Raw genomic sequence first — 16,717 nt, forward strand, 5'->3', positions numbered from 1 at the left:
GCGGGAGTGAGAAGAGACCTAGATCTCGCTTCGATGACTTGCCCGGGGAACCTAAATGACCACCTTTAAACAATGTGTAATTCAAATCACAGACGCAGAGTGGGATGCACTTCGAATGCGGCCATCCTTGGGCAGGGATTATGAGTGATATATGGAGCTAAGCCCTAAAGTGGCACAAAATTGCCTCGCCAATGTTGAAAGTCTCTTTGGCAATGATCCAGGATCATGGATTCAGAAGTTGGACGAAAGCCAGCTGGTGGTTGGCAGACCTATGACCAATAGACAGAGCGTATTGGATCCAGTAGATGTACGTGGGAAATTTCGAAGGGTTCGAGAAACAATCGAAGAGTGCAGGCGGAGAATTGATGTTCCCATATGGCTGCAGTTACGATCCAATAACTCGATCGCTAGTTAGAGTTTGTGGCGTTTCCAGCCTATGGTAATACGCGAAGTTGGAGTTCTAGAATTCTAGAACCCTTCCCTTAACCAGTTTACCAACACAATCGGAACGAAGTCGATAGGACGCTAGCTCACTCTGAACTCAATATCTCCTGGAAGCTGCTATCCCTGAATATTGCCATAGTCTCGGAAGAGAGAAGTCGAATTATATTTTCGATCATGCACCCTTCTGCTCTTTTCTCTCTATCATTAGGTGTTTGTTCTCGAAAGCAGCCGTATATGGGTTATTCACGAATTTACCTAGCTGTTGGTGAATTTTGCGCCCCAAAGCTTCTTCAAGGTAGTCATGGGAGTGTATGACGTCTATATATTTGTGCACAACCCTACCTTGGACTTGTGTGGAGAATCTTAGGAGAACCTAACAATAAGCTTTCGCCTGTCTCTGTCTACCCCAGATTTTGAATTTAGCCACGCTTTTTGGTTCATGGTACAGAAGGGCAAGCGGCCGGTTAAGCGAATGACAATTCTCCAGATTCTCCCTTACCTGGTCGCCACCACGTGCACTTCTCACCCTCGTGGCAGGTGGTGTAGAAATTCATTAACAAGAGCAGATGTCCTATAAGGCTGGCTGAATTCGCGTTGCGAGCGGATCAAACAGTTAGACCCCTATGGCGTTGACCGACGAACAACTTCATGCCATCTCAATAGCAGAAAGAGTAGGAGGTAGCTCTTCCCTGTTGGGCTGTGCGTTTATTATAACGACATATAGCGCTTCGACCATTTTTCGCAAGCCAGTCAACAGGTTGATCTTTTATGCGTCTTTTGGGAATGCTTTTTCCGCCGTTGCATCACTGATGAGCAGAGATGGAGTTATAGAGGGTCCGGAATCTGCCTTATGTCTCGCACAATCATTCTTCATCCAATAGTACGTTGCCCACACTCTATATCAAAATTGCAGACTCTAATTATTGTCACTGAAGTTGGATGCCAACGGACTCGCTATGGTCCTTTTGTATGGCGATCAACATATATCTTACCTTTTACCGGAGACACTCAGCTGAAGATCTTAAGAAGCTTGAGAAGTGGTACTTTCTTCTATGCTACGGCTTACCACTAATACTCGCGACGGCACTGAGCCTTATAAAGACTACTGAAAGAGGAAGGGTCTATGGGCCAGCCTTGGTATGTACTACTCGAACGCCTTGCGGACTATTTATGGCATAAAACTAACTTCCCATTAGATTTGGTGCTCAATTAGTCAACAGTGGCAATTTCTTCGTTTAGTGTGTTTCTATGGTCCAGTGTGGTAGGGTCATACAATACCGTCTCGCAACAACGGATCTAATTTCTTTTTTATAGGGTGGTGAGCATCGCAACTTTTGCGATCTATGCCATAGCCGGTGTCCGCATCTATCGAAAAACCAAGGCTTTAAAAGCAGCCAAAGACATAATGCCTACCAGCAGAACGGTTGGCATTACTCGATCTGTCACTTTTAATGTAACGGCTGGAGCAGCGAAAGTCCTATCTTTTGAGCCAGCCACGCCATATTCAACCTGCATAGAATCGCAGCATTCCCAACCTGGAAGTGGGCTGAGCAACCAGGTTAGCAAGAATAACGCGATGTGGAGCTATTTGAGATACTCCTTCATCTTCTTCATAGCCATGGTTGCTACCTGGGTACGGATATACTCTTCAAATTTTTTCCCCATATACGACCCTCTCTCACAAGCCATTGCTAACGAGCTTCCCAGTTACCATCATTTGTTAACCGAGTTTACAGTCTAGTCAATCCCAGCAAACCAAATTTCGGCTTGAACTTGACTGGAGCGTTTGTCCTATCTCTGCAGGGATTTTGGAACGCCATTATCTACACATCAACCACGTTCCCAATATTAAAAGCCAAGTGGGCTTCCATCCTCAAATCCCTCAAATCCTTTTCGCCTCCGAGGTCGACTAGAAGAGTCACCCGAAGAGAGTCTGCCGACATCTCGCTCGAGGGCGCGGGATTTGATGGAAGGTCTAATGCAGGCAGTACATCCTCTTTGGCGATCCGGCCACCAGTTGAGACTTCTATGGCTGTATCTTCCAATGTGTAAATAAACCAATCTCTGGCTGTTATAGGCTTATATGCGGAGTCTACAGCAGTCACAATGTTATTATAGAAGGTCATTTTTCAATATATACTTACAGCTCTCCAGCTTGCCCATGGTCATTGCAATGACGCCGAACCAATAATCTGTGCAGATACGAATAATGCAGTAGTATCAGCGTGAAGGATTTGTTTAAAATATCCAAGAGCCCAGTCTCGAAGGTCACCAATCTGTGGCAGAGATAATTAGTCGACCAATATACCAAAAATTCACGGTTGAGCGATGAATCTGGTTGATTCGTTTCTACTTAAAAACCTAAACGATGACTGGTTCAGCAAAGATGTGTTATAGGGTGCTAACTGGTCACAGCAGGTAACGAAGGTATATAATACCTAGCCGGGATTGTAACGGGCAATGTACGTCAGTCCTCAAGCCTAGACTGGGAAACGTGCAGTCTCCTACTCCGCTAGGCTTTCTACGGCTCCGACCTCGTGTGCTTACCATTGCTTGCTTCTTTTGTGTCTAAGAAATCCTTGATTGACCCAGATCCGGATTTGGAAAATAACCATTGAACAGCTCATCATATATCGCGAGCTCAATTTTACAAATTGTCAAGTTTCACTCACCATTACAGCACAATGGGATACTTTGTATGTCTGAGATTCGACAAAATATTCAGGGAACTGCACTACCTGCGTATGTGCATCTAGCTTCCCATTGCCCACAGAAGGCACAACCGGTCCTCTTCCGAGAATTGAGTATGAAACTGCAACTTGCGATTTTCATGATTTACTATTGGGCGATACGTGATACAAATGTGCACAGCTACGTAACCGAGGCACGTAATTCTGATCAATCCTTCTTCCCCATGCATGATCTTCCTATAGTATCTTTCTCCAAAGCACTAACTTCAACAAGAGAGATAGGTGTATATACAGTGCCACTCGTGAAGTATTGGACAGACTCTATATGAACCTGACCTCAAAAGTAAGTATACCACGATTTTCATCTATCGTCTACTTCGAGCTCTCTTTTTTCACGTCTCTTTTGCCCTTTTTCGAGGCCCACGATCACCTTACAACATAAAATCAAGCTACAAGAAATGAAGTATAGATCGTATATCATTGATGTTCATATATGCAACAGCGGTCATCTAGACCCAACCATCCACAAAACTCCAAACAAGTATGATACTAATTATACAGGAGACCCAGCTCCATCAGAGAACATGACAAAACATGATCGATTGAAACCCCTCAGTGATCGGGAAGGGAGCCAAGACCCTTTTTCTCGCCAAGGGTCTTAGGCTCGTGGCCACCCTTGCCGCTGCCGGGGGTGTTCTCGTAGCCGCCGCTGCCTTGGCCGGGGAAGACGTCAGGGAGGCCGGAGCCGGTCTGGTCAGGCATGGGGGCGGCCTTGTGGGAGCGGCTTAGGTCGGCGGACTGGGGCATTTGTTAGAATTGAATTATATTTTGGGAAAGAAACCGGGTTGAACATACCTCATTGCCGGTGCCGTGGACCTTGTCGGGGCCGTTCTCAATGGGGTTGTCGCTCTGGGGCAGACCGTTGTCGTACTCAGCGCCGCGAACCATTTTGATTGATTTTAAGTAGGAAGGAGGAATTGAATGACTTTAGAGTATTGTAGTGGATTGGATTTGGAGGAGAGGAGACTTCTGAGATTGCATCTACTTATACTTACTCGATGCTTGGCACAGGGTTTAGCGTGACAGCATCGTGAAATCATAGTGGGGAGCCATGACTTCATGTCGTTGGAACATCGCGATCTTGTACATTTTGCCTTGGAACCGGGTCTTTGGAACACGGAAGATAATATTGGAATAATATTAGATCAAAATTAATTAGAAGTTATTAGAAATTTCGTCGTTTAGAAATTGAAATTGAGAGCAACGCTCGAAACCCATATACAGTACTGCGCTGACCAGCAGCGCAAGATGAAAATCAAACTTCCATACCAAATAATCATCAAAGAAAAAGGGAATTGTAAGTCCTCCAAATAGAATATGACAATCTGTTCCTTTTATCGCATTTTTTTAGTGAGTTTGCGGGTTTGTGTATACGAAGTATCCTTGCAATGAAGACATCGGAGAACAGTAAAGGTATCCAATAAAAATGTCCCATATCTCTACCTGCGGGATTACCACTAGGCCTTCAGAACAAACGTCATTTGCACGGAGCGATTCAGGTACGCCCGCTGTAAGCCTCGGCGGCACGACGCGATGTGGGGAGTCTTGAACAACCTGCTTTGGTGTTGCGTTTCTATGCATGTTTCACAGAGCCGCGGTGGCAATAAGCTGTCGTAGAGCTTCTTGGGGCTCTGGGGTCTTGTTATCGGCAAGTTGCGAGCTGAGGCATCTGGCATACCTCGCCACGGTGCCCTGATTGAGTTCGCGTCTGGCAAAGTTGCCTTCAGCTTGCCTGATGGTATATGATCCCTCTAGTGGGTATCTTTGAAGTGTCTGGGGTCTTGTTTGGTGTTCTCTACAGTCTTCTCGGTAGGATACCGGGCGACTGGTCTGTTGTTGGGGACTGTTCCTCGTTGCAGACCCAGAAGAAGTTGGAGAATGGACTGGCTTGCGTGTTATTTTCATCGGTAAAACAGGCATTTGGGGGGTTCTGTCCGGCAGTGCGCCATTTCGCATTTTGTCTAGGACATCCCGTGGGATGAATTGGGCATTTACCTCTCTCCGGTTCCGGTTTGGGTTCTTAGTATGCAGCGGGTAAACTGAGCTATTCGGGACTATGTTGGCGGGCTTACTCTGCCAGTCTGTTGAGCTGCTGCCGTACTGGATCTGCGAATAGTGTGAGTATGAAGAATACCCAGGGTGATACATGTCCCGGGGGTCATCGCTGGTTGGTGACCGGTGTGCAGCCTTTTGGGCCTCAGAATACCCCCAGAGTGAGATAAGGCACGGTTGAGGCTCTGAATATGGTGAAGATTCAATATACTCTTCGCTATCATCGGAGTCAACAGGCAAGAGCCATGGTGCGTCTTCATGTTCGCTAAAATGATCACCCAGAGAGTAAGGAGCTGGATGACACTCAATAGGCCACTCAGTCCGAACCGGCTTCTCGTCCTCAGTATTGCTCGATGACGAGCTTTCTCGACTTTCCATGCGTGCCCGGTAGGACAGGGGGTCATGTCCCGTCTTGTGAATGTTCAAAGGTAGAGGCACCAAGTTCTCGAGGTTCTGATCATTGATAGAATTTGTCGAGGTAGCATGGTCACGTTTGCGGTTCAAGTGAGATACATGGGAGAGATGAGGGACTTCCGGATGCTTTGACATAGGAAAACGGGGTTTTGAACGTGAGGTTTTCTCGGCATGAGCCGATACACTAGCCAAGGCCGTGGTATCCTGGTCATGTTTGTCATTCCAGTGCGAGAAATGTGAGGGAGGAAGCCTTTTCATAAGATTTGCCATTGTAGGAACAGCTATAGGTGTGCTCGAACGGGGGTTCCTCTCAGTTTGAGTCGATATGTCAGTCATAGTGGTGGTCCTACCAAAACGTTTACCCTTCACGTGAGATGAACGCGAGAGACTAGGTGTGCCCAAACGCTTGTCCAACGGGGAATTTGTGGAAGGGGTCTCTGTACGTGGGATACCTTTAGACACATCAAAGATCTTGGCTGCCTGGGGATGCTTGCCCTTAGAGTGAGATGAACGTGAGGAACTGCGTGTATTCTGGCGCTCTTCTACAGTGGGAGCAGCGGACCGGAGTTTCGAATGTGAAGTGCTCTCATTTTGACCCGACCCACCAGCCAAGGGCTTGCTTCTCTGGCGATCGCGGGCTGTGTCTGCTCTGGGGGTACTTCCAAATGTCCTACCACTGTGGAAGCCGTGTACAACGTAGTCGGCCGTACGTTCTGCTTGGAAGAAATAGAAGAAGGTGGTGAGCTTGGGATGCACATGATAGACACAAGCTGGGAAGCGTCCGGAGCCATGTGCGCAGATCCGGTGGTTGCAGAAGCAATAGAATTGGTGTTCCAATTCTTGGGAAAGACTCTTTTGAACGAAAGTTCGCGCTGCGGCGTTGAAAATGTGTTATCTCCCGATAATGATGAACCAGGCCGGTCTTTGAAGTATACATCGGGGTGGGTAGAGGCAGGGGTGGCAGACTGAATGTCCACACAGCTTGCTCCCACTGGCTTGAACTCAGCGATAACAGCTACCCCAAGGATCCCATCTTCACTAGGTTCCGATGGATCTGGGTTCATCACTCTGGATACACGAGACTCATCAGACTCTTCGTATTGTACGGTGTCAGTATTGAACCTGGTAGGATTCTCCCCCAGGCTCCCAGTCTCTGGAGATACGGGAACGTTGATATCTACCGAAATGAATGTAGGATAAACCCTGTCCTCAGGTACACGTTTGCGAAATCGCTTTGCTCTTCTTTTGGGGCCAATACGCGTCTTGTTAGCTGCTAAAGCTTGGCGAATCCTTCTCTTCATCTGCCGCCGAATGTTAAATCGATGGATTCGACCTTGTACATTGAGGATGAGTATGCCGAGACGGTCAAGGACCCAACAGCCCAATCGATCCCTGGACAGCCATCGCTCGCCAGTGAGCTCTCTCCGCTGACTGGGTCTTGCCATGAATCAACTTGAAGCGTAGTGAAGAAGTTCGAAAGTGAATATAACATTGCTAAAAGTGATGCAGGTAGCAATAGATTGTCTGACCTCGGGAGACCATAGAGCTTTATATAAGTAAGATAAAGAACTGAACGAAAGTGACGGGAGACGCGGCACAATATTATCCTCTGAAGCAATTAGTTGTTTTAATAACAATGGGAGTAACGGTCCATCGAGCAGTTTGAGTGCTTTGTTTGGACTTGGTTATCAATGGCCTTTGATGTGTTGTATGAGTCAAGTGTAGGGGCATCATGAGACGGTTTGCTCGCATGAAAGAGAATAGATTTTCTCTCATCCAATCAGGTCAAACTGAGGGTATACGCCGTGGACAAGGCCGAGAGATGTACATACTTAAACACCTCACAGTCCCTACCTTATGAGGTCGCAGGGGTCTCTGGCAGGAAGTTCGCTGAGTCAATTGAGACCATTGAGATCATTGAGTTCGCTGCGAGACATGCCAAGAAGATCCACCAAGTATGGGTGCATCCTCTTGCATTCTCTTGCAGTTTCGTGCATGTCCTCCATGTAGTGTAGAATGAGGCCAAGTCCTGTTTGACCAGTGGAACTTGCCATTGTCAGCCTGATGTCATTGGTCTTCCCCATATCAATCAAAGCAATTGGATCACAAGGATGTAGATCTGGAGGCAAAATACTGTACATGTACGTACATGTATGTAGGGATGTAAGTTAAATCAGAGGTAGAAACCGGAAGGATGTAAAGGAGAGGACCGGGGGCGGGATGGCAAGCGGCCCGATCACACTCTACGCCGTACCCGGGATAGTTCAGACGTTACATCCAGGTCCAGATCCAGGTCCAGGTACTTCTTGACAGAAATTTCTGTTTCCTACTTTCGCCTCTTCTCACCTTTTTTTAGTCTCAACACTTTTGCAGGATTGACCGGGGGCTATATTAGGGAGCGCCATTCCCTTCTGAGGGGAACACCGCAGCTACCAGCCCGGAGAACAACTCGACGCTACACGATCCGGGTTCTTTTCTCTTCTCTGAGTGTCTGTCTGTCTTTGTATCTTCATCTTCATCTTCATCTTCATCCCATCTCCATACTACAAGTGTATCTCATTGACCTCACCCCAGACCCCGAGCTTCTCCCCCGGAACTCCACTTTCTCCGCACAGACCGAGTGCAGCTCTTCCAAGGTTCAGAGAGACCTTGTCCCGCCCCTCTGCAGGTTTTCTCTTTTTCTTTCATTTTCCCTCATCTCAACACAATGGAGGAGAACGGTGAATCCATCAAGCGCGATGTGCGCAATCATATGCTGTTCGAGGTGGCCACCGAGGTGGCCAACCGTGTGGGCGGGATCTACTCGGTCTTGAAGTCCAAAGCTCCCGTCACTACGGCGGAATACGGCGAGCGGTACACTTTGATCGGCCCCCTCAACAAGGCTTCGGCCGCTGTGGAGGTGGAAGAGCTCACCCCGTCCAACCCAGCTATGCGAGAGACCATTCAGTCCATGAAGGACCGCGGCATTGAGATAATCTACGGTCGCTGGCTCATTGAGGGTGCGCCTCGGGTGCTCCTCATTAACACCGGGACGGGTTACAGGTGGTTGGACGAGTGGAAAGGTGATCTTTGGACTAACTCTGCCATCCCGTCCCCCGCCGCCGATAACGAGACCAACGAGGCCATCGTTTTTGGATATTTGGTCGCTTGGTTCTTGGGAGAGGTACGTCACACTCTGACCCAGCGCAAGATGAGCAACACTGACCATCTTCCCCACTTTAGTACATTGCCCATGATCGTCGCCGCGCGGTGGTCGCTCATTTCCATGAATGGTTGGCAGGTGTGGCGCTGCCACTGACGAAGAAGCGGCACATGGACCTTACCACCATCTTCACTACGCACGCCACATTGCTGGGTCGTTATCTTTGTGCTGGTTCAGTTGACTTCTACAACAACCTCCAGTACTTCGACGTGGATGCGGAGGCCGGGAAGCGGGGAATCTACCACCGCTACTGCATTGAGCGCGCAGCCACTCATAGCTGTGACGTCTTTACCACCGTATCGCACATTACCGCATTCGAGAGCGAACATCTGCTGAAGCGGAAGCCTGACGGGGTGTTGCCCAATGGCCTCAACGTGAAGAAGTTCTCTGCTATGCACGAGTTCCAGAACCTGCACTCGCAGGCCAAGGAGAAGATTAATGACTTTGTTCGGGGTCACTTCTATGGCCACAATGACTTTGATCTCGATAACACCCTTTACCTCTTCACCGCCGGTCGGTATGAGTTCCGTAATAAGGGTGTCGATATGTTCATCGAGGGCCTGGCTCGTCTGAACCATCGCCTGAAGGCCGCCGGGTCGACCATGACAGTCGTCGCATTCATTATTATGCCTGCCCAGACCTCCTCCTTGACCGTGGAGTCCCTCAAGGGACAGGCCGTTGTCAAGTCTCTGCGCGACACCATCGAGAACATTGAAAAAGGCATCGGCAAGCGCATGTACGAGCGCTGTCTTTCTTGGAAGGAAGGCGACAAATTGCCCGACGAGAAGGACCTGATCACCAGTCAGGACCGCGTCATGCTCCGCCGCCGTCTGTTCGCCATGAAGCGCCATGGCCTGCCCCCAATTGTCACCCACAACATGCACAATGATCACGAGGACCCCATCCTGAACCAGCTTCGCCGAGTCCAGCTGTTCAACCAAGCCTCCGACCGGGTCAAGATTGTCTTCCACCCCGAATTCCTGAACTCAGCCAACCCCGTTCTCCCGCTGGACTATGATGACTTTGTGCGCGGAACCCACCTGGGGGTCTTCCCCTCCTACTATGAGCCTTGGGGATACACTCCCGCCGAATGCACCGTGATGGGCGTTCCCAGTATCACCACTAACCTCTCCGGCTTTGGTTGTTACATGGAGGAATTGATTGAGAACTCCTCCGATTACGGAATCTACATTGTGGACCGTCGCTCCAAGGGAGTGGATGACTCGGTCAACCAGCTGACCGAGTTCATGTTCAACTTCACGGAGAAGAGTCGTCGTCAACGTATCAACCAGCGTAACAGAACAGAACGTCTGAGCGACCTGCTTGACTGGAAACGCATGGGCTTGGAGTATGTCAAGGCTCGCCAGCTCGCCCTGAGAAGAGGTATGGACTCTCCCCGTATTGACTCGAGCTATGACTAACTGGAGAACAGCTTACCCGTCCTCCTTCGAGGGCCAAGAGGATTACTTTGACATCATTGGAGGAACTGACCAGAAGATCTCCCGCCCGCTTTCTGTTCCGGGATCTCCCCGGGATCGCACTGGGATGATGACCCCCGGTGACTTTGCCTCCCTGCAGGAAGGCCACGAAGGCCTGAGCACCGAAGATTACATTGCCTGGAAGCTACCGTGAGTTCATCCCATCTCATTGATCTATTTATACTTACACTGTGATTAGTGAGGAGGAAGAGCCCGAAGAGCACTTCCCACTTACATTGCGAACCCGCAAAACCACGGAGCGCCCCCAATCCCCGTTGGACAGCATCTCCATCAACGGTCGCCAGCTCGGTGACAGTCCGAAATAGGAGGGCAATAGCCGTATAACCGAGGGTTTCCGTACTTATTGGAACTCATTTCTCTTGGGGCCCCTTGGTTTGGGCGCCCCTCACCTGACGTCATTTGTACTTGTTTAATTACTGGGATCTTTTTACGCATCTGAAGCCAATGTTTACTGAACAGTGAAAGAAAGATCATATGTGAGTAGCCCGTAGAATATAGGTTGTCAAGCTACAGAGCTATAGAGCTATAGAGCTAGAGTTATAATGCAGTATAGAGCTGTAGGGGCCGGAGTGTATAGCTCCGGATCGGAGCTGTTAGAGTTCAGATCCCGGTGAACCCTTTTTGTCCCGGCTATTTCAACCCCTCCTCTGCCCCTCCTCTTCTTCCTCCTTCAACTACTTCACTTCCAACTATACACGTCTACCTTCGGTACGACTCCCAATGGAGCCGCGCACGTCCACCCTGCGGGGTTGCAGGACAATGTCCTCGCTAAGATGATGAGATGGATCAAGGTATTTGTTCTTGGTATAACAGTCGATGCACACGCATGACAGGTGTTCGGCTCAACTGGTCGGGGGACCCTAAGCTTAGGACTTCCCTCGATTAGCTGGCCGTTCTGAGATTATACTGTCAAAACTTGATCTAGACAATACTAGCGAAAGGACATGCGTGACTTTGATTGTTTCCCCTTGTGTTTTTATACTTCGTTCTGTTCACTTCTGCTTGCAGGTTCAATATTATCCAATTATCTCAATTGCTCAGGTCTCAATCGAAGGCATGAGCATGAGCATGAGATGGATATGGCCTGGCTGTGGATTGGATAGGACTGAGTGCTGTCTCTTTCGGCATACTGACCTAATTGAAGAATAACAGCTTGATCTATCTGCCATCATGTCTACCGACAAGATCACTTTCTTGACCAACTGGTATGCTGACAGTCCTAGTGCCTTTTACTCGTCCCATTTCATTCAGTGCCATTGTTCCATCTATGTAGTTCAGCTGGCTAAGTGTTTGTTTCTCAAGGCACGCGACCCCGTACCACGCCCCCCTCTACCTCGCCCAGGCTAGAGGCTACTTCAAGGATGAAGGCCTCAAGGTGGCTCTGCTCGAGCCCAACGACCCCTCCGATGTGACCGAGATCATCGGCAGCGGCAAGGTCGACATGGGCTTCAAGGCCATGATCCACACTCTGGCGGTTCGTGCTCTCTTTGGATGATCTGAAAGACCCTTGCTGATTCCCCTCTAGGCTAAGGCTCGCGACTTCCCCGTCACTTCCATCGGCTCCCTGCTCGATGAGCCGTTCACCGGAGTTGTGTACCTCAAGTCCAGTGGTATCACCGAGGACTTCCGCTCGCTGAAGGGCAAGCGCATTGGCTACGTTGGCGAGTTTGGAAAGATCCAAATCGATGAACTCACCAAGTATTACGGCATGACCACAGACGACTACACAGCCGTCCGCTGCGGCATGAACGTCACCAAGGCCATCATCCAAGGCGATATCGACGCCGGCATCGGCCTCGAGAACGTCCAGATGGTCGAGTTGGAAGAGTGGCTCGCCGAGCAAAACCGTCCCCGCGATGACGTGCAGATGCTCCGCATCGACCAACTCGCCGAGCTGGGCTGCTGCTGCTTCTGCTCGATCCTCTACATCGCCAACGACAAGTTCATCGCCGAGAACCCAGAGAAGATCCAGAAGTTCATGCGCGCCGTCAAGCGCGGCACGGACGCTGTTCTCGCCGACCCGGCGACCGCCTACAAGGAGTACATCGATGTCAAGCCCATCATGGCCACCCCCGTCAACCGCAAGATCTTCGAGCGCTCGTTTGCTTACTTCTCGCGTGACCTGAAGAACGTTGCCCGTGACTGGAACAAGGTTACCAACTATGGAAAGCGTCTTGGTATCCTCAAGGATGACTTCGTCTCCAACTACACCAACGAGTACCTTTCCTGGGGCCTTGATGCTGACTCTACTGATCCTACTGGCGACCAGAAGCGCATGGCTGCCCTGCAGAAGGAAATTGCTGCTGGCGGTGGCTACAAGCGTCTTGAGGTTTCGGCCTCTGCTTAGGTTACTTCCTGTTGGAAGACTGTCCTATACTAGGCTCCGCTCGTTAGCCTTGACTTTTCAATCAATGAAACTACATTCGCGCTCTGTTTTGCCTTCCTTCCACTGGTTCGGGTGAAGCTGCTCCTCGTTAGTAGACTAGTTTACTCCGTAATTCCATCAGTAACCCAAGCTACTGCCTCACAATACGCCGACCTGTGAGAACATCTCCATCTTGCAACTTACACAGAAATTAGTAACTTGTCCAAGTGGGTTCGGATCCAACACCGGTGGTACAAGCTATCTCGTCAACATCTTCAGTTGAGGTTACGTGACCACCGTGTATACAGTCAACTAAAGGCGTACCTGTTGATTTCCTTTTTAGGCAAATATATCTCATTAATAGCTACCTCTAGGACAGACTTAATAGCAAACAGCTCTACCAGATTTGGGTTTCGAGTTAGCGAGAGGAACGGCACTGTCTTGTTGTACCATCGCTTCCCTTTCCGATTCCCCTTCCACGCCACTGCTGCTGCCACTGCTGCTGCCCCAGAATCCTTTGTAATAGAGGAGCTTGGCCATATGATAAGGCGCTTCGTTCGCAGAGAAAGGGAGAAATTTCATCTTCAAAGCCATGTTGGTACCGTCCTCCCGGCTATGCGAGTTAGTACTTGTCCCCGAAAGTATAACTCAGCACTTATCGAGGTATGCAAGACATTAGTAGGTGCCTTGAGCGGTTTGAAAAGGATATCTGGCTTCGACCAAAGCCATGTTGCTTTCCAAGCTTGTAGGAATACCGTGCCACACTGAATCATCGACCTTGCCCGAAATCATACCGGGTTTTCCACCGATTTTCCACTGAGGTTGGTTCTCGTGTACTTCCTGTGTTTGGTAAGCAATGGTGCTTAAGGGATCAGGAATCAGATGCTGACTTCTAGTATGATACTAGTTTAGGAGTAATAGTCACAGTACCATCCTTCTTCGGCGGGATGAGAAAGTCTTGTCTTGCTGTGACGCCACTGTCATGGAGTATTTTGGAAGGACGAATAATCGCCAAAAGCTCTCCAAGCCTTGTGTATGAGAGTCTGAGGCTGATAAAGGCAGCGTAGGATCGATATACACATTCCGGATGCTTAATCTAGTAGTAGATGACCGCAGTGAATATTCTCCGGCCGCCTCATAGTGATGCTAGTGTTCATAGTTCATAATCAGGAAACCAAACCACCTACCTCAAACAGTTTGGCAGAGATTCTTTCAGTATCCATTATAGTAATGTGCTTTTGCGAGAGAATAGTGGAGTTTTACTGCAATCGATATATAACCTATTCGAAAGGGCCAAATGGGCCATGGATTTTCGAGTTATGTAGCTCAAAATAACATAAGGTAAATGCCACGGAGATACATCACACCCGATGCACCACATAAAATCAGACATCAAACACGCCCAACACCGCTTGCAAACTCCTGCCTTGGCAGACCAACAGATGCACGAAATCAACAAACCATCATCAATATCACGCGTACCAGGTGTATCAAGAGAAACACGTAAACATCATAACAAGTCACAGATTAAACACCGTTACGGTAGATTTGGGAGCCACCGGAGCGAATCTGGACCGTGTCTCGTCGCTGAAGAACCACTAGTGCCCGGTTAAGGGCCTGCTCTGTGTAGTTTTTGCCTTCGACAAACTCGCGGCGCAGGGTTGCCAAGCTTGTGCTCCAGCCGATGGGAAGGCGGCGCTTCAGCTCGTCTTCAATCTTGCTGGATGCCTCCATGAGGTCCTTGCTGCCTTGGCCTTCACCCTGAGTAACGGCGTCCATGGTAGATGCGAGGAAAAGGCGGATGGCCTCGTCCACGTGGGCTTCGGTGGCGATTGGGGACAGAGACAATTTGGCGAGAGATTCGGAGATACGGATGATGGCTTCTAGCTGGCGAACCGTGATAGGAATAGATGACCGATTGTTGGATTCCATCTCAGCGCGGTGTACTTGTTTACGGATGGAGACGAAGTGGGATGAGAGTTTCTCTGCGGCTTCAGGGGAAAGGCGAGGGGCACAGCGACTTGAAATGATATTAGTAAGGAGATGATGAAATCGTTTTGAAAATTGACATACCTGCGACAGTAGCTAATGTAGCGCTTCATCTGATCGACGGGGATTTCAGCCTCAACTTGCTCTTCCACACCGCGACCACCCATGTGAACGCCCATGACGTGGCGGGCAATCTTCTCGTCACGGCCGCGCTCGTGGTCGTCGCGGACGATGAAGATCATGTCGAAACGGGACAGGATAGTAGTCTGGAAATCGATGTTTTCGCCAGGTGTCTTGAGATCATCGTAACGACCAAAGACGGGATTGGCTGCTGCCAGAACAGACGTTCTTGAGTTCAGGATTGTTGTGATACCGGCCTTGGCGATGGAAATAGTCTGCTGCTCCATTGCTTCGTGAATGGCTACACGGTCCTCGTCACGCATCTTGTCAAACTCGTCAATACAGACGACACCACCATCAGCCAACACCATGGCACCGCCTTCGAGATAAAATTCGCGAGTGGTGTGGTCACGCTGCACGGAAGCTGTCAAACCGGCAGCAGAGGATCCCTTTCCAGAGGTGTAAATAGCGATGGGAGCAGCCTTTTCAACGAATTTCAACAACTGAGACTTGGCAGTACCGGGGTCACCCAACATGAGCACGTTAATATCACCACGGAGCTTCATTCCGTCTGGGAGGATCTTCTTTGAACCACCCATCAGGAGACAGACGATAGCTTTCTTCATGTCGGCGTTTCCGTAGATGGACGGGGCAATGCTTCGAGCTAGCGCGTCATACAAGTCAGGCCTGCGGCTGAGTTCCAAAAATTCCTGCTCCTCTTCCTCGGAGAAAACTCCACTACCTTTGGCTGTCTGGTCTAAATCGGAGCTGATACCAACCGCGCGCAGATAGGGGTTGCGGATGGCAACTGCGGCCTCCTTCTTGCCACCCTTTGCCTGGTAAATCGAGAAAATACCCATAACTGTACAACGAGAACCGGGAACGACTCGGTTGGCAAGATAACGATCCGCGGAAATGAGAACGTGTCGCGGCAGTTCACCCACGGGCACCTGGTCAGGGGCCTCTTGAAGCTTGAGAACTTGCTGGTCCACAAATTGACATTTCTCATGGTGAACGACGTAAGGATCCAAGGGGCAATTTTCACCGGTGCCCTGGTCACCAGGCTCCTTGACTCGTCCGCATCGCCGTGGTAGCGACAGGCCAGAGAAACCGCCGTCGACGCTGATATTTTCACTGTGGTCACAACCCTTGCAACGGATGTGCACAATAGTTGACTTGGAAGATATCGTGGAAGCTCCAATCACAATTCCGGGAATTCTCACAAGATGGGAAATGTTGGTAGCATTGAGATCACGGATGGAGATGTGCGATGCCGAGGAATGGAGGAGCAGCTGGTGGGAGGGAAGTGTAATGTCTCGCTGGCCTGGGTGAACAATTCGCGCAGTGCACTGCTGCAGAGCTAGCTCGAACTACTTGATGTAAGCAGAAGTCAAATCGGGCGGCGGTATCAGAGACTTACGAGAGGGATGATGTCGCCGGGCTCGGTGGTGAGCTTGTGGGCTAACTCCTCGTTGTAAGAAATTAGATGGGCAATGTCAATATCGCAGTAGTATTGTTTCACAAGAGCATTTTGTCGTAATTGATCACTGTTGCATCATTAGTGGCCATCGCGGCCTCTCAAATGTGGGATGCGTACCGGTAGATGAATGCATTATCCAGCTGGAATTCCAGTACGAAATCCCGCAGGCGGTTCTGAATAGTCTGACGCGATTCATCAGCGCCATTTGTGCTGGGCGCAAGCACGCTCAAAGTATAGGGGGTGCGTCTATCCATTTTGCAGATGTGGCAGGTTGGGTGGATGAGCGTTGGTGGAAGGGAGTAAGGAAACTTTTGTGGAAACACCAACGCGACGCGTCGCAGTTCGCGCGTAAAGTGGTTTTAGCCTCGTTTATGAGGCAGAAATGACGGAGGATTGATAGTC

At 49.6% G+C, this 16,717-nt stretch overlaps 6 protein-coding genes across 6 annotated transcripts; 3 read left to right on the forward strand and 3 right to left on the reverse strand.

Moving 5' to 3' along the window:
* Window positions 1-1,067: 1,067 nt before the first annotated feature.
* On the forward strand, window positions 1,068-2,513 carry N7446_009107 (uncharacterized protein; the record flags this gene model as incomplete). Its single annotated transcript, XM_058517852.1, has 5 exons — window positions 1,068-1,324; window positions 1,380-1,581; window positions 1,641-1,705; window positions 1,759-2,077; window positions 2,152-2,513. The coding sequence occupies 5 exons, from the start codon at window positions 1,068-1,070 to the stop codon at window positions 2,494-2,496; spliced, it is 1,188 nt and encodes a 395-aa protein (XP_058368640.1). The 3' UTR covers window positions 2,497-2,513.
* Window positions 2,514-3,746: 1,233 nt separating this feature from the next.
* N7446_009108 (uncharacterized protein) lies at window positions 3,747-4,082 on the reverse strand (the record flags this gene model as incomplete). Its single annotated transcript, XM_058517853.1, has 2 exons — window positions 3,747-3,932; window positions 3,990-4,082. 2 exons carry the CDS (start codon window positions 4,080-4,082, stop codon window positions 3,747-3,749), a joined length of 279 nt encoding a protein of 92 aa, XP_058368641.1.
* Window positions 4,083-4,778: 696 nt separating this feature from the next.
* On the reverse strand, window positions 4,779-6,961 carry N7446_009109 (uncharacterized protein; the record flags this gene model as incomplete). The annotated part of the gene is made up of 2 exons (XM_058517854.1): window positions 4,779-6,284; window positions 6,335-6,961. The coding sequence occupies 2 exons, from the start codon at window positions 6,959-6,961 to the stop codon at window positions 4,779-4,781; spliced, it is 2,133 nt and encodes a 710-aa protein (XP_058368642.1).
* Window positions 6,962-8,367: 1,406 nt separating this feature from the next.
* On the forward strand, window positions 8,368-10,666 carry N7446_009110 (glycogen [starch] synthase; the record flags this gene model as incomplete). The annotated part of the gene is made up of 4 exons (XM_058517855.1): window positions 8,368-8,823; window positions 8,883-10,245; window positions 10,295-10,490; window positions 10,540-10,666. The coding sequence occupies 4 exons, from the start codon at window positions 8,368-8,370 to the stop codon at window positions 10,664-10,666; spliced, it is 2,142 nt and encodes a 713-aa protein (XP_058368643.1).
* Window positions 10,667-11,531: 865 nt separating this feature from the next.
* N7446_009111 (NMT1/THI5 family protein) lies at window positions 11,532-12,708 on the forward strand (the record flags this gene model as incomplete). Its single annotated transcript, XM_058517856.1, has 3 exons — window positions 11,532-11,566; window positions 11,664-11,835; window positions 11,887-12,708. The coding sequence occupies 3 exons, from the start codon at window positions 11,532-11,534 to the stop codon at window positions 12,706-12,708; spliced, it is 1,029 nt and encodes a 342-aa protein (XP_058368644.1).
* Window positions 12,709-14,005: 1,297 nt separating this feature from the next.
* N7446_009112 (MCM DNA helicase complex subunit MCM5) lies at window positions 14,006-16,615 on the reverse strand. The gene is made up of 4 exons (XM_058517857.1): window positions 16,433-16,615; window positions 16,256-16,382; window positions 14,800-16,205; window positions 14,006-14,746 (listed from the first exon to the last, which is right to left on the reverse strand). Exons 1-4 carry the CDS (start codon window positions 16,567-16,569, stop codon window positions 14,254-14,256), a joined length of 2,163 nt encoding a protein of 720 aa, XP_058368645.1. The 5' UTR covers window positions 16,570-16,615; the 3' UTR covers window positions 14,006-14,253.
* Window positions 16,616-16,717: the final 102 nt, after the last annotated feature.

Source organism: Penicillium canescens (genome assembly GCF_028828765.1).
Source record: "Penicillium canescens strain IBT 15451 chromosome Unknown utg000006l_segment0_segment0, whole genome shotgun sequence".
NCBI classification, from domain to species: Eukaryota; Fungi; Ascomycota; class Eurotiomycetes; order Eurotiales; family Aspergillaceae; genus Penicillium; species Penicillium canescens.

What these genes read in the sequence shown, in the direction of transcription:
- N7446_009112 (XM_058517857.1), bottom strand. Translation starts at nt 16,569, where the DNA reads ATGGATAGACGCACCCCCTATACTTTGAGCGTGCTTGCGCCCAGCACA. An exon ending in GATAATGCATTCATCTACCG is followed by an intron (nt 16,383 to 16,432) that starts GTACGCATCCCA and finishes ATGATGCAACAG; the next exon opens with TGATCAATTACGACAAAATG. An exon ending in CCGGCGACATCATCCCTCTC is followed by an intron (nt 16,206 to 16,255) that starts GTAAGTCTCTGA and finishes TACATCAAGTAG; the next exon opens with TTCGAGCTAGCTCTGCAGCA.